Source organism: Bidens hawaiensis, unplaced genomic scaffold, assembly GCF_021521415.1.
Source record: "Bidens hawaiensis isolate Kalapana, Puna unplaced genomic scaffold, B.hawaiensis_p1.1 tig00008947_1, whole genome shotgun sequence".
Lineage (NCBI taxonomy): Eukaryota > Viridiplantae > Streptophyta > Magnoliopsida > Asterales > Asteraceae > Bidens > Bidens hawaiensis.
Genome location: NW_027491651.1, coordinates 14,358 through 26,734, shown reverse-complemented (window position 1 = coordinate 26,734; position 12,377 = coordinate 14,358). Strand labels below are relative to the sequence as shown.

Genomic DNA, 12,377 nt, shown 5'->3' with positions numbered 1-12,377 from the left:
ACACACTAAATTTATATTTTATTTATTGTAACAAAGTTTATAATATACTTAGGTTTTAATGATGAAAGAGTCTCACAAATAAATGAGATGCTATAATCTTGTTTAAAAGTTATTTGAGTTTAGTGAGACCCATGACCTGCTTTTTTTTTTTACTGTAAAATTTTTTATTAATTATAAACAATACTATTTTTGGAAAAAAAAATCGAAAACTAATTTTTAGTATATTCATATTTTATAGGATTTTCATATAAAGTATCTGGTGAGATTAATTTTTTATTTAATGAGATGTTATAACTCGTTTAAGGTAATCTGGGTTTGGTGAGACCCATACCCGTGAATTGGGTCCAATGCATGAGAAATCTCTATTTATAAATAAAACAATCTGATAGCTTAAGAGAATGTATGGATGTTTCGTTTATACATATTTAAGATACACACACACTAAAATTTAATTTTTAAACTTTGAACTTTATTAAATTTGTATATTCATCAAATTTTGCTATATAATATAATAGATATAATATTTATTGCTACTTCTTGCACCAGTTAGACTCATGATAATTCATATAGCATCTCTTTATTCACACACACATATATCATATATATATATATATATATATATATATATATATATATTTAGAGAGAAAGAGAGTAAGGTTATAATAATAAGTAGATTTTTCCTAAAAAGTATAGAAAGTGTGTTTTCACCATTAGATCTAATAAAACACACCGCACAATAAACACATTTTCCATATCCACCGACAGATCAACATATTTGACGCGCCAGATTACTTCTTACACTTTTTAGACACTCATCACTTCTTATTATAACCTCACCATATATATATATATATATATATATATATATATATATATATATATATATATATATATATATATAGTGTCGTATACAAATTTTTCAACTTTTATTTCTAGCATTCTGCATGATCAACTCTTTTAAGGTCTATACACAAAATTTTCAACTTTTATTGCTAGCATTCTGCACGATCAACTTTTTTAAGGTCTTAACTAAATCGAGGTTTTTTTTTCTAAAATTAGTGTTTGTGGAAAATTATTTACCAATATTGTGTTCTTTAAAAAATATATACCAAGATATTGTTTTCGTTTATTTTTGTATTTCTTTTATAATTTTAACCAAACTTCTTTTCATATATATATATATATATATAGGATCAGGATCATGAAAGAACCTTTTTGAAATTGAGAACTATGAGAACCATTTTGGACCACAAAAAAACCCAAAAATAAAAAAAAAATCATAAAATTAAAAAAAACAAAAAAATCAAAAAAGTAAAATAACCAAAATTCTTATTTTATCATCCCGGTTTCATAAAAAAATAAAAAATAAATAAAAAAAACTCGGTTTAGCTAAATTATATACACATATGTATAATATATACATATATGTACATTTACATGTTTTTTTGTACACATGTGTATAATTTAAGATAAACGATACTGTACATATGTGTATATTACGTAACTAAAGATTATATAAAATTATACATATGTGTATATTACGACGTTTTTTTATTTATTTTTTATTTTTTTAATGAAACCGGAATGAAATATAAGAATTTTGGTTTTTTTTACTTTTTAAAATTTTATTATTTTTTGTTTTATGATTTTTTTAAATATTTTTTTAAAGGTGTTTTTAATGGCCCAAAATGGTTCTCAAAGTTCTCAATTTGCAAAGGGTTCTCTTATGATCCTTACCATATATATATATAAATCAATTTGATTAGTGTTGTATCTTTTTTTCGTTTTTAAGGCGTTCCCGTTCTAAAAAAACATTTTACCAACTCGTTTATTTTTACTTTTTTAAATGCTCCATGTTAGCTATAAAAGTATCTTATAGTAATTTAAATAATAAAATATAAGATATAAAAAGACTAATCGAACATCAAAACTCAGCGTTACATATCTCGAGTCGAGCTATTGTAACATCCCTAAAATTTCGTACCATTTTTGTCAATTTTAAAGTTGAGGGACCAATTGTCGTTTCCTCAAACTTAAAGTCCAGAGTCATATATGCACTTTTCGAAATTTCAGATGAGACGAACCGCTTCTTTAATAGACAGTATGTGTCAAATTTAACCAGAATATAAAGTTTCTTCTTGAGACAAGGTGTCTTAAATGCCTACCATTTCCTGGCAGGATGTCGCGTTCGCCTACAATATGATGAGATGGACCGTCTCATCTTTATACGGTCTGTCTCACCATCCGGTTCAGTAAGAGGTGTCATATCATGAACCCTACATGTTTAAATGCAATTCCTAACTCATCTCAGTCGAACATTTACATGAGATTATGTGATCTCTAAAACATTATAATACAAAATAAAAAAATGAAAACAACTATGTGTCTGGATCCAAACATAACAAACAGTCATAGCCAGTTCTCTATCGGGCAAAAGGGATCGGTGAAACTTTAAATTGTGTGTGTATGAAAGTGGCACACATCTCGGGAATAAAAGAGGTTCCCGCTATACAGAATATTGCTTAGTATTTAACGAAAGTTTTATTAAACTTTAATTGAGTCTATCAACGTTTCACTAGCATATCACTAACATGTTTTCTAAACATTTCAGGTAACTATGATTAAGGGGCATATACAAGGATTATGAGTCATTTATAACGACAGACAACCGCGATACGAAGGTGGCTCGATTTTATTAATTAAAATACTACTAATCATATGAAATAGATATTTTATAAAAAAAACAATACTCGGGTATTTAGATCCCAATAGATTTTTAATGTAAATTAATATTTTAATATTAAAGTCTTCAACTAAAATAAATCTGCAACTCTAATATATTTACATAACATGTACCAATCGGGTGTCACACTTGTAGTCCTAGGTCGGGGTGTGACATGCGATACACACTATTGCATACATGCACTACATCGAGGTTTTTTTAACAATATAAACATATAAAAAAGATCAAAGAAATTTTTTTTATAAATTAATTATTTAAAAAAAGTTAAAATTAATTGTTTATTAGTTCTCGATTTCTTTCTTTGAGTTGAGTTTTCATATGAATCAATCCATGTATATATAAGGACATGATCAAGAGAAAACTTTTTATTCTAGATAACCAAGGTTGTAAAAGTCGCTAAGCAGACCCTAGGCGGTCGACTGTGGAGTTGGGTGTACTCAGAGTACATGGGGAGTACTTGGACAGGATAAATATAAAGTAAATTAATTTTTGGATATTGTATATAGGTCAAATATCACAATTTTAATAATATTTATAACAAAATAGACGAATATCAGTATTAACAATAGAAATACATTCTTAAATACTAAATAACCCTAAAATTCGCAAATCAATAATTAATAAAAGTGATATTTAGTCTTTAATATTATAGAAAATAAAGAAGTATGTTTTATATTTGAAGTTGAAACTAGCCAAACTTGACAAACTAGAAATGATTTTGGTTGAGGTTGGCAACTTTTGATCAATTTTGGTAACTAGATAAACTTTTGATCAATTTTGGTAACTAGATAGAGTTAAAGAAACTCGTCTCAACACAATACCTTGTAGCGTTGTACTTTTACAACATTGTAGATAACTAGATAAACAAAAAAGTGAGATTTTTAATTTTTTTAAAGCATATATTTTCAAAAAAAAAATTTCATACTTGTTATATGTTGTCCTTGTATAGATATTAAATATTTGCAAAATAATCGTGATAAAACTAACCTTTTTTTAGATTTAGCAAAGGGGCTGCTACGGTCACAGACAACACGACACCCCTTTTGTTTATGAGTTTAGTTTTGACCTATTTATTGTTTTTTAATATTTTGATTATTTTTTATTAATATATTTAACTTTAACATTTTTTTTGTTTTACAACTTTTAAAATATCATCTTCAATAAAATTTCTAATGTATCACTATAATGTCCTTACTTTTATATATATATATATATATATATATATATATATATATATATGTCTTGATAAAGGTTTTATTTAAAACCGAGCTGTGAATACTAATGTAAAAGTAACAAAGCACGGACATAAGCATTATTAAAGCCTATGTAAAATGCATGCAACATATGTAACATACGAAAACGGCAACTTTGCTCGAATTTAAAAAAAAATCTCGTCGTTTTTTATTAAAGCATTCCTAAAAGTGTATAGATGCTCTTCCAAATGTATTTAAAAAAAACCCGCATATTTTTAGGTGATCCTTTAAGTTCCCACATCTCATATGAGTTCTCTGAGTTATCAAAATATCTTATATTAAACTAGTTATATGGATTGATGGTACGTGATAAAAACAAGGTTGCAAACGTCGCTGGACGGACCCTAGGCGGCCGACTGTGGAGTTAGGTGTACTCAGAGTATTCGGGGAGTACTCTTAGAGTACGCGGACATGATAAATATATAGAAAATAAATTTTTGAATAATATATACATGTCAAAAATCATAAGTTTACAAATATTTACAACAAAATAGGTCAATATTAACATAAACAAAAGAAATAAATTTTTAAATACTAATATATTTTGAAAACTGCTAATCATTAATTAAAAAGAATGATATGCGCTATTTAATATTAAAAAGTAAGATTTTTTTTAAATATCTTTTTAAGTAAAAGTCAATACAAGTTGACTGACTAGATATAATTCTGAATGAAGTTAACTACTTTTGATCGATTCTTAATAACTAGATAAAGTTATAGAGAATTGCCTCGACGCCATCCCATTACTCATTGGAGTACTCAACCTTAAAAGCCGACTTTTATAACATTGGAACGAAGTAAAAAAATTGTGGATAGATATTTCCAAGTTTGGTATATATGAAAAGGACAACACGAAACATGATTAAATTTTGCGTCATTTGACATCATCCATTACATATGAAAAGAAATATTAATCAACTAATTAAATACTCTCAACAACCATCACGAAATATGAAAAGAATATTGTAATTTGTAAATTTTTTATGATTGTAAAATTATTGCAGTACAATACACAGAGCCATCAATATGTTTATAAATAGAGGTACCCCAAACGCAAGAGGCATACTGGAAGTGTATCTTGGAGTGAGAGAGAGATCAGAGGAATCTGTGAAGAAGAGAGAGAGATGGATGTGTGTGATGTACTTCGTATGAATGGCGGAAACGGAGATTATAGCTATTCCAACAATTCTCTACTCCATGTATATATCATGAATTTTTCATGCATATATAAAACCTCATACAAATTTCAATATTGCTTATATGAAAATTTCATCAAATTAATTTGTGATATTTATTTTATTTTTAAATGTTAACCTACACATGTATAGGATATTTATTATAGAAAATATAACTATATATATATATATATGTGTGTGTATGTATGAGATAATTTGGCTTTATATTTTATTTGAACGATATTTTACTGCTCCTTAAATTCATGATCGGCATGCATGTCTAGTATAAATGTTATACATGCGTACATAACCACATATACATATACGGGGAAAGTTAACGTATAAATGAATTTAACGTGATAATTGTGAGATAATTACACTGTTTGATTCTCACAATTAGTTAATTTCATTTGTATTTGATCCAAACCTTATATATATATGTGTGTACAAAGACATTAATTTATATATTTTGTTCATTGGTTTACAAAGACACGATTTATATATTTTGTTAACGCTCGTTTGGTGTTCGGTAGAGAAAGGTTATATCAATGACAAAACCCATAATCGATGATGCTTTGACCAATCTTTATTCGGCTATGAACTTCCCGAAAACTCTAATCATGGCTGATCTTGGATGTTCATCTGGACCAAACACATTATTAGTGGCATCGGAGCACGTTAACTCAATTGACAAGATCCGACACAAATTAGGCGATGGCGAATCACCCGAAATACAAATCTACTTAAACGACCTACCACATAATGATTTCAACAACATTTTTCTCTCTGTGTCAAAATTTCAAAAGAACCTTACAAACCAATTGGTGTCCAACTCTTCTTCATCATGTTATGTTTCTGGTGTTCCTGGATCATTCTATACCCGGCTTTTTCTCAGAAAAAGCATTCACTTTGTCTACTCTTCCTATAGTCTCATGTGGCTTTCTCAGGTACTTGGTTCTCTTTCTCTAAATCTCCCAAAATCTTTTTATGGAGACGTTTCAATGAAAATAATAATAGTTGATAATGATAAAACTTTAATAGTTATTCTACTATTCAAAACTAGAGATAAAAAATAATTAACAAATCAACTTAAAGATAAACCATATAGTAGTAACTATAATAGATAATTTCTAGACTTACAATGTATAAGGACGATAAATTAATGTTGGAATAAACTTTTGACTGAACAGGTTCCTAAAATGATGAATACAAACAAGGGAAACATATACATGTCAACAACAAGCCCTCCTAGCGTTATAAAAGCGTACCGTGAGCAATTTCAAAGCGATTTTTTGACATTTCTCAAGTGTCGTGCGGAGGAGATGGTGAGTGGGGGCGTATGGTCTTAACAATACTAGGGAGGCAAAGTGATGATCCTTGTAGCAAAGAATGTTGTTATGTATGGGACCTCTTAGCCACTTCCCTAAATGATATGGTTGCGGAGGTATAAACTATGGTTTAAATAGTAGATTCTTTAGATGTAAGCTTAAAATTACTTAAAGTTAATCTTAAGTTGTTGAAAGCAGGGACTTATAGAAGAAGAGAAAGTAGATTCATTCAACATTCCACAATACACTCCAAGTCCTAAAGAAGTGAGTGATGGAGTTGAGAAAGACGGGTCGTTCGTGATTGATTGTCTTCAGGTTACTGAAGTGAATTGGGATGCATGAACAGACAACAATCAAAGTTTATTTGAAGAGGATGCACAAGGATACAATATGGGAAAATGTATGAGAGCTGTTGCAGAGCCTTTAGTCTTGAATCACTTTGGCGAGTCGATTGTTGAGGAGGTGTTCGAGAGGTACACAAAGAATATCAAGATTTCCATGTCCAAAGAGAAGGCCAAGCTCGTTAATGTCACTGTCGCGATGACCCGAAAAGGATGATCTGTTTATGATTTGAGCTTCTACTATCAAGAAACAACTATTTGGATTGTTCTATTTTACCGTTGAATATGTAATTGCTTTTCCGTAAGGTTCAAATAAAATGTTTTAATTATCTTCTGTTCAATCATTAAAATATAAAAGTTTCTGTGTAGCCATAATCTTGATTTGGTTCCACTTGCAACATATGTAAACATGGATTTATCAAAACCGAATTATTAAATGTTTTGATTGGCTGATAGCATTTACACAAACCAACTATATATTAAACCATCCTTTACGGTGAGGGCTTTGAAGCCCCTTCACATTGTTACGTCAGCGTCACTAAGAGCATCAAAGCTCCACCCAAATATGCCCCTCTATGGTGAAGGGGCTTCGAAGCCCCTTTAATTTTTTTTTATAAAACCAAAAAACCAACAAATTTATTAAATGCAATAATAATAAAATACAAACTAAATTAAACTTAAAAACATATAACTAAAAATCAACTATTTTTAGTTGTCGTCTTCGTCGCCGCCGTTTTGTTGTTTGTTTCTCCAAATATGTTCAACCAAATCCGACCGAAGACTGAAATTTGTTTCCATTCTTCGTGTTCTTAATAAGTTAGCAAGTTTCTCATCTTCGTTTAGTGCTGTGATCAGCTTCGGCGCATCGTTATACTCGTCTTGACAAATTGCTCTACCTGAGTCCTTCAATATCATATTATGCAAGATAATACAAGTGTAGATTACATTTCTTAACTTATTCATTTGCTGAATACGAGACGGATGTCTAACTATAGACCAACGTTTCTTTAATTTCCTGAATGCCCTTTCGAAGTCCTTTCTAGCCGACTCGTGTTTTTTCTTGTAATATTTTCGTTTATCATTAGTCGGGCACGTAAAGCTATGAACCAATGTGACCCAATCCGGATAAATGTCGTCGACTAAATAATATTCGTATTCGTAGTTGACATCATTCGTGGAAAATGAGGTGTCGGGTCCAACTCCGTTTATGAGACAGTCATTAATAGGGGACGCAATTATCACAGATATATCGTTGTTTACATCGGGCATCCCAAGAAAACGTATGTCATATCCAAAGATCAAATGATGCAACAGTCTAAGGATAATTGTTGGTCCATCATTATCACCCTGATAATATTGACATTGCCAAGCACTGGGAAGGCTTCCCAATCACCGATATGTGCAATCAAGACTACCAAGCATCCCGGGAAAACCGTGTCTCTGTTCATGCATCTCGTATATTTTTTGTATGTCGGTTTGAGTCGGCCTCCTCAAATATTTTTATGATATAATCGAGGAATACCTAATATTAAAAATTTTAAGGTCAGTTTATAAAGTTTGCATTTAAAATAAGAGGATTTATAAATAAATATTTAAAATGATAATAATACTAACATTTGCAGAACGTATAAAAGGCTTCACGAGCCACTGTCTCCGACATCTGTAAATACTCTTCCATGGCGTCGCTCGAAGTCCCGTACGCTAGTTGACAAATCGTCGCCGTGCATTTTTTGCAATGGAGAAAAACCCGATCTACCTCTCGCGTCATCCCGTTGTTGAAAAAAATGCATATCGCGTTTTAAATCACCAAATATTCATAAAAAAAGTTGGCGACTCATCCGAAAACGGCGTCGGAATCGTTCCGAATCAAAAGTCGCGTCCGGCGAAAAATAATCTGTCATCAACCGTTCATGAGCACCTACACGATCCCGTTGAAGATGAGGTCGTCTTGTTCGTGGTTGTGAGCTTTCGTAATGCTCGACTAAGACTCGGGCAACATCTCGAATAGCACTAAATATCACTTCATCCCCTGAATCCGAGTCTGAAATAACGTCTGGATCGGGGTAGTAGTCGGGTGTCGAAGATGATTCGGAAGACATATTTTTGGAGAAAATTATATAAGTTTTAAGAGTGTAGGATATATGTTTTTGTAGAGTATGAGTGAACGATATATATATATATATATATATATATATAAGGGTTCAAATAAGAATAAGGAGTTTCATAGGAATGGTAAGAACCAACAAATTTTGACAGTTGGCATTACAAATGATGTTGGAAGAACAATTATAGTAAACTATGCCGGTTATAATGATTAAAGAGTAATTCTAGGAAACTATGTCGTTTATTGATGATTTTAAATCTCAATCATTGATTAACATGATCCAATGGCTATGATTTATTCCTAGTCTTCATAGGAAACTACTTATTTTTAGGATAACCCTCCCATATATATATATTTTTATATATATATATATATATATATATATATATATATTGATTTTTTTATATGACGTTCATATAGCCGCTAGTGGGCTGGGCCCACCCATTTTCTCTCCACCGCGCCGACCGTTGGGACGATGGGTAGGAACGGCGCCCCACCGCCAAGGGCACCCTTGGTGGTGTTCAGCGCCCAGGGGCGCCCGCCATCAACCACCACCGTGCCCTATAGCGGGTGATCTTATGGATCCAGTCTCCATAACCGTCTTTTTTTTCTCAATATATATTGTTTGGTCATGAGTAGAGGTGGAAAATGGGTTGGGTTGGGTCGAACGAGTCATGGGTTGAAATGAGTAATGGGTCAAAACGAGTATGTGTCAGAATGAGTTTGGGTCAAACGGGTGAATTAAAAAAAAGGTTGTTTTGGTTTGGGTCGAAATAGGTTAGGGTCGAACCGGGTTTTGAGTTTTTTTTTTTTTTTTGAACGAGAATAACGGCAGAAACATTTTAGTTTTTTTAGATTTTTCGTTTTATATTTATATTTCAAGATATGATTTTTTTTTTATTATTTGTTTTAATTTTTTTGAGAGGTTTTCTATTAAGATCAAAAACCCTCAAAAAAACTATTCAAAAATAATAATACTAAAATTATAACTCAAAATATAAATCATAAATTAAAAAAAGTAAAACACTAAAATGTTTCCTACGTTGTCCTCGTTCCATAAAAAAAACCCCACCTAGAATCGAACCGAAACTGAAAGAATCGATGTCAATGAAACAAAGAAACAAAAAGCCAAGTTCGCTTCTGACGACTAGCTTCTACCGCTAGCGCTTGGACTTGGAAGCAAGCTAAAGCTACCTTGAATCAAATCAATCAATGAATGAAAAACAAAACCGCTTACCGAGAAATAGAAAGGAATGACAAGTTGGTTTGAGGACCCGTTGGTCAAAGGAAAGGGGGTCCTGATTCCGGGAATCGGACTACATCAATCGAAATCGAAAAAATCAATCAAAACGAAACTAAAAGAATTCAAACCGAACAAAATCAAAACTGAAAAAACGAACAAAAACGAGTCCGGAATCGAGCAGAAAGAAACAAAAGAAACCAAAACCTAACACGTCACGAGTGAAAACTCATGTTGGCTTGAAACCTGAACCGAACCCGTTCCAATCTGAAACCCGTTTTGTGCCGAAACCTGTCTTGTACGAAAACCCGTTCTGATGTGAAACCTGTCACATTTCCTTAGGACACTAACCCACATCGACCCATTTCTTTGAACTTGTCGACCCATTTTGACCCGAAAATAAGATGATGGAATTTCAAATGATTCATTTTGACCCATTTAGTTAAAATATTTTACCCAAAGCAACTCATTTAACTTTTAAAATAACTCAAATTAACTCCTTTGAAAGGGTTTGGGTCAAAATTGTCACCCCTAGTCATGAGGATCCAATGGGCCTTTGATGATGATGATGCATATATATTTATTATATTGGGATTACTCTCTATCTCCCATCTGTTGGAAATCAGGCCCAAAAACACAATATTTGATCTCAACCAAGATCGACTCTTTCTCTGTTATATTATAATTATTGACTCTTACAAATTACATAGACCCTAACAATCTATTTATACTAAGCTAACAACTTGCAAAACAAGACAACTTATTCTAGTGAACTAAATAACTAGTTTATTCTCACCATACTAAATAAACATACCAAAATAAACTTACTAAAATTCATTCACTTGGCCCCTTCAACTTTCTTGATGAACCGTTTCAAGATTAATTTTCAATATTCCCCCTTAATCTTGAATCCGATATATTCTTTTCTTGCTTCTTGCTCATTCTTATCATTCTTTCTTGTTAAGATCTTTCTTTCTTACTTACTTCTTTCTTTTGATGAATTATTGCTAAACTTTCTTGCTTTGAGGTTTCTTGTTTTGTTCTTTCTTGCTAACGATCTATCTTTAACTCGAAAACGAGTTTCTTTCTCTTGCTTAAATTCTTGCAAATTTAATTTTGTTCTTACTATAACCCGAACAGGATTTCTTGCTCTTACTTCTGATCATAGGATCAGATTACTTGCTCCGAACTTGCTCTGGCCAACTTGCTAACCAGTTTTCTTGCTGAACGTTCTACTGACCAACTTGCTAATCAGTTTCCGGCCTACTTGCTAACCGGTTTTTCTTGCTCCTGGCCCACTTGCTAATCAGGTTTTCTTGCTACAGACCTACTTGTTGATCTGACTGACCTACTTTCTGATCAGGTTTTTCTTGCTACTTGCTGAAACGGACTTGCTTTCTAAAACCCGGATTCAAAACAAACCTGCTCCCTTCTTGCAACTGCTACTTTGTTAAAAGAAAAGAACAAAAACAAGGAAAACTACTTTCTTCTCGGCTTGCTTCACTTTTCACACAAACCTTAATTTGATCGTAATTTTACCACCCTGTCGCACTCTTCCTTGATATGCAGACACTAATATCAACCACCAACAGAAACAATAGTATCCCACTATTCCGTCTTTTCGATCGCCAAAAGAATTCCTTAGCTCCTCGCTTTTTCGTTTCTTCCGCGACACGCCTCTGGGTTTCCGCCATGAAAATCAAACTCTTCGCTATGATTTTCAACCTTGGCGAGAAAGAGTGTCCAACACAATAAAACACAATCAAACAACCAAGTTGAACTTACCCAATAAACTTACCTAGTTTCTGTCTTACCTGACTAAAGTTGCCTCTTTTTAGCCATGACTTAGTGTGATACACGAATTAACATCTTTATCAAATTATTGTTGTGACGTCACCTTTTATTTAATATCATGACTTCATGAATGATATTCTAAAAAAAAAATAGAAGCTGCCACATGGACTTTTCACCAACTTGGAACTCCTCCAAATATAATTCCAACAATTTCAAAATTAAGACACCACTTGATCGACAATTAATTCGACCACCGATTTCACTCCAAACACCTGCTTTACAACCGTCAATCACCACCTTCGGTTTAACCGGCGTTGCAACCCCGCTAGGGGCTGCTCCCCCTATTGAAGAACGACTCTCAAAACCGCTAACCCCAAGCTCTGATACCAATTGTTGGAA

General features: G+C 32.1%; 1 protein-coding gene and 1 pseudogene across 2 annotated transcripts; one reads left to right on the top strand and one right to left on the bottom strand.

Annotated features, from left to right (window-relative positions):
* Positions 1-5,083: 5,083 nt before the first annotated feature.
* LOC143530505 (S-adenosyl-L-methionine:benzoic acid/salicylic acid carboxyl methyltransferase 3-like) lies at positions 5,084-7,159 on the top strand (annotated as a pseudogene). The gene is made up of 4 exons (XR_013134863.1): positions 5,084-5,195; positions 5,705-6,118; positions 6,362-6,615; positions 6,698-7,159. The product of XR_013134863.1 is annotated as an S-adenosyl-L-methionine:benzoic acid/salicylic acid carboxyl methyltransferase 3-like (transcript).
* Positions 7,160-7,548: 389 nt separating this feature from the next.
* Positions 7,549-8,109, bottom strand: LOC143530528 (uncharacterized). The gene has a single exon (XM_077026043.1). It carries the CDS (start codon positions 8,107-8,109, stop codon positions 7,549-7,551), a length of 561 nt encoding a protein of 186 aa, XP_076882158.1.
* Between the last annotated feature and the right edge of the window lie 4,268 nt (positions 8,110-12,377).

What these genes read in the sequence shown, in the direction of transcription:
- LOC143530528 (XM_077026043.1), bottom strand. Translation starts at nt 8,109, where the DNA reads ATGCCCGATGTAAACAACGATATATCTGTGATAATTGCGTCCCCTATT.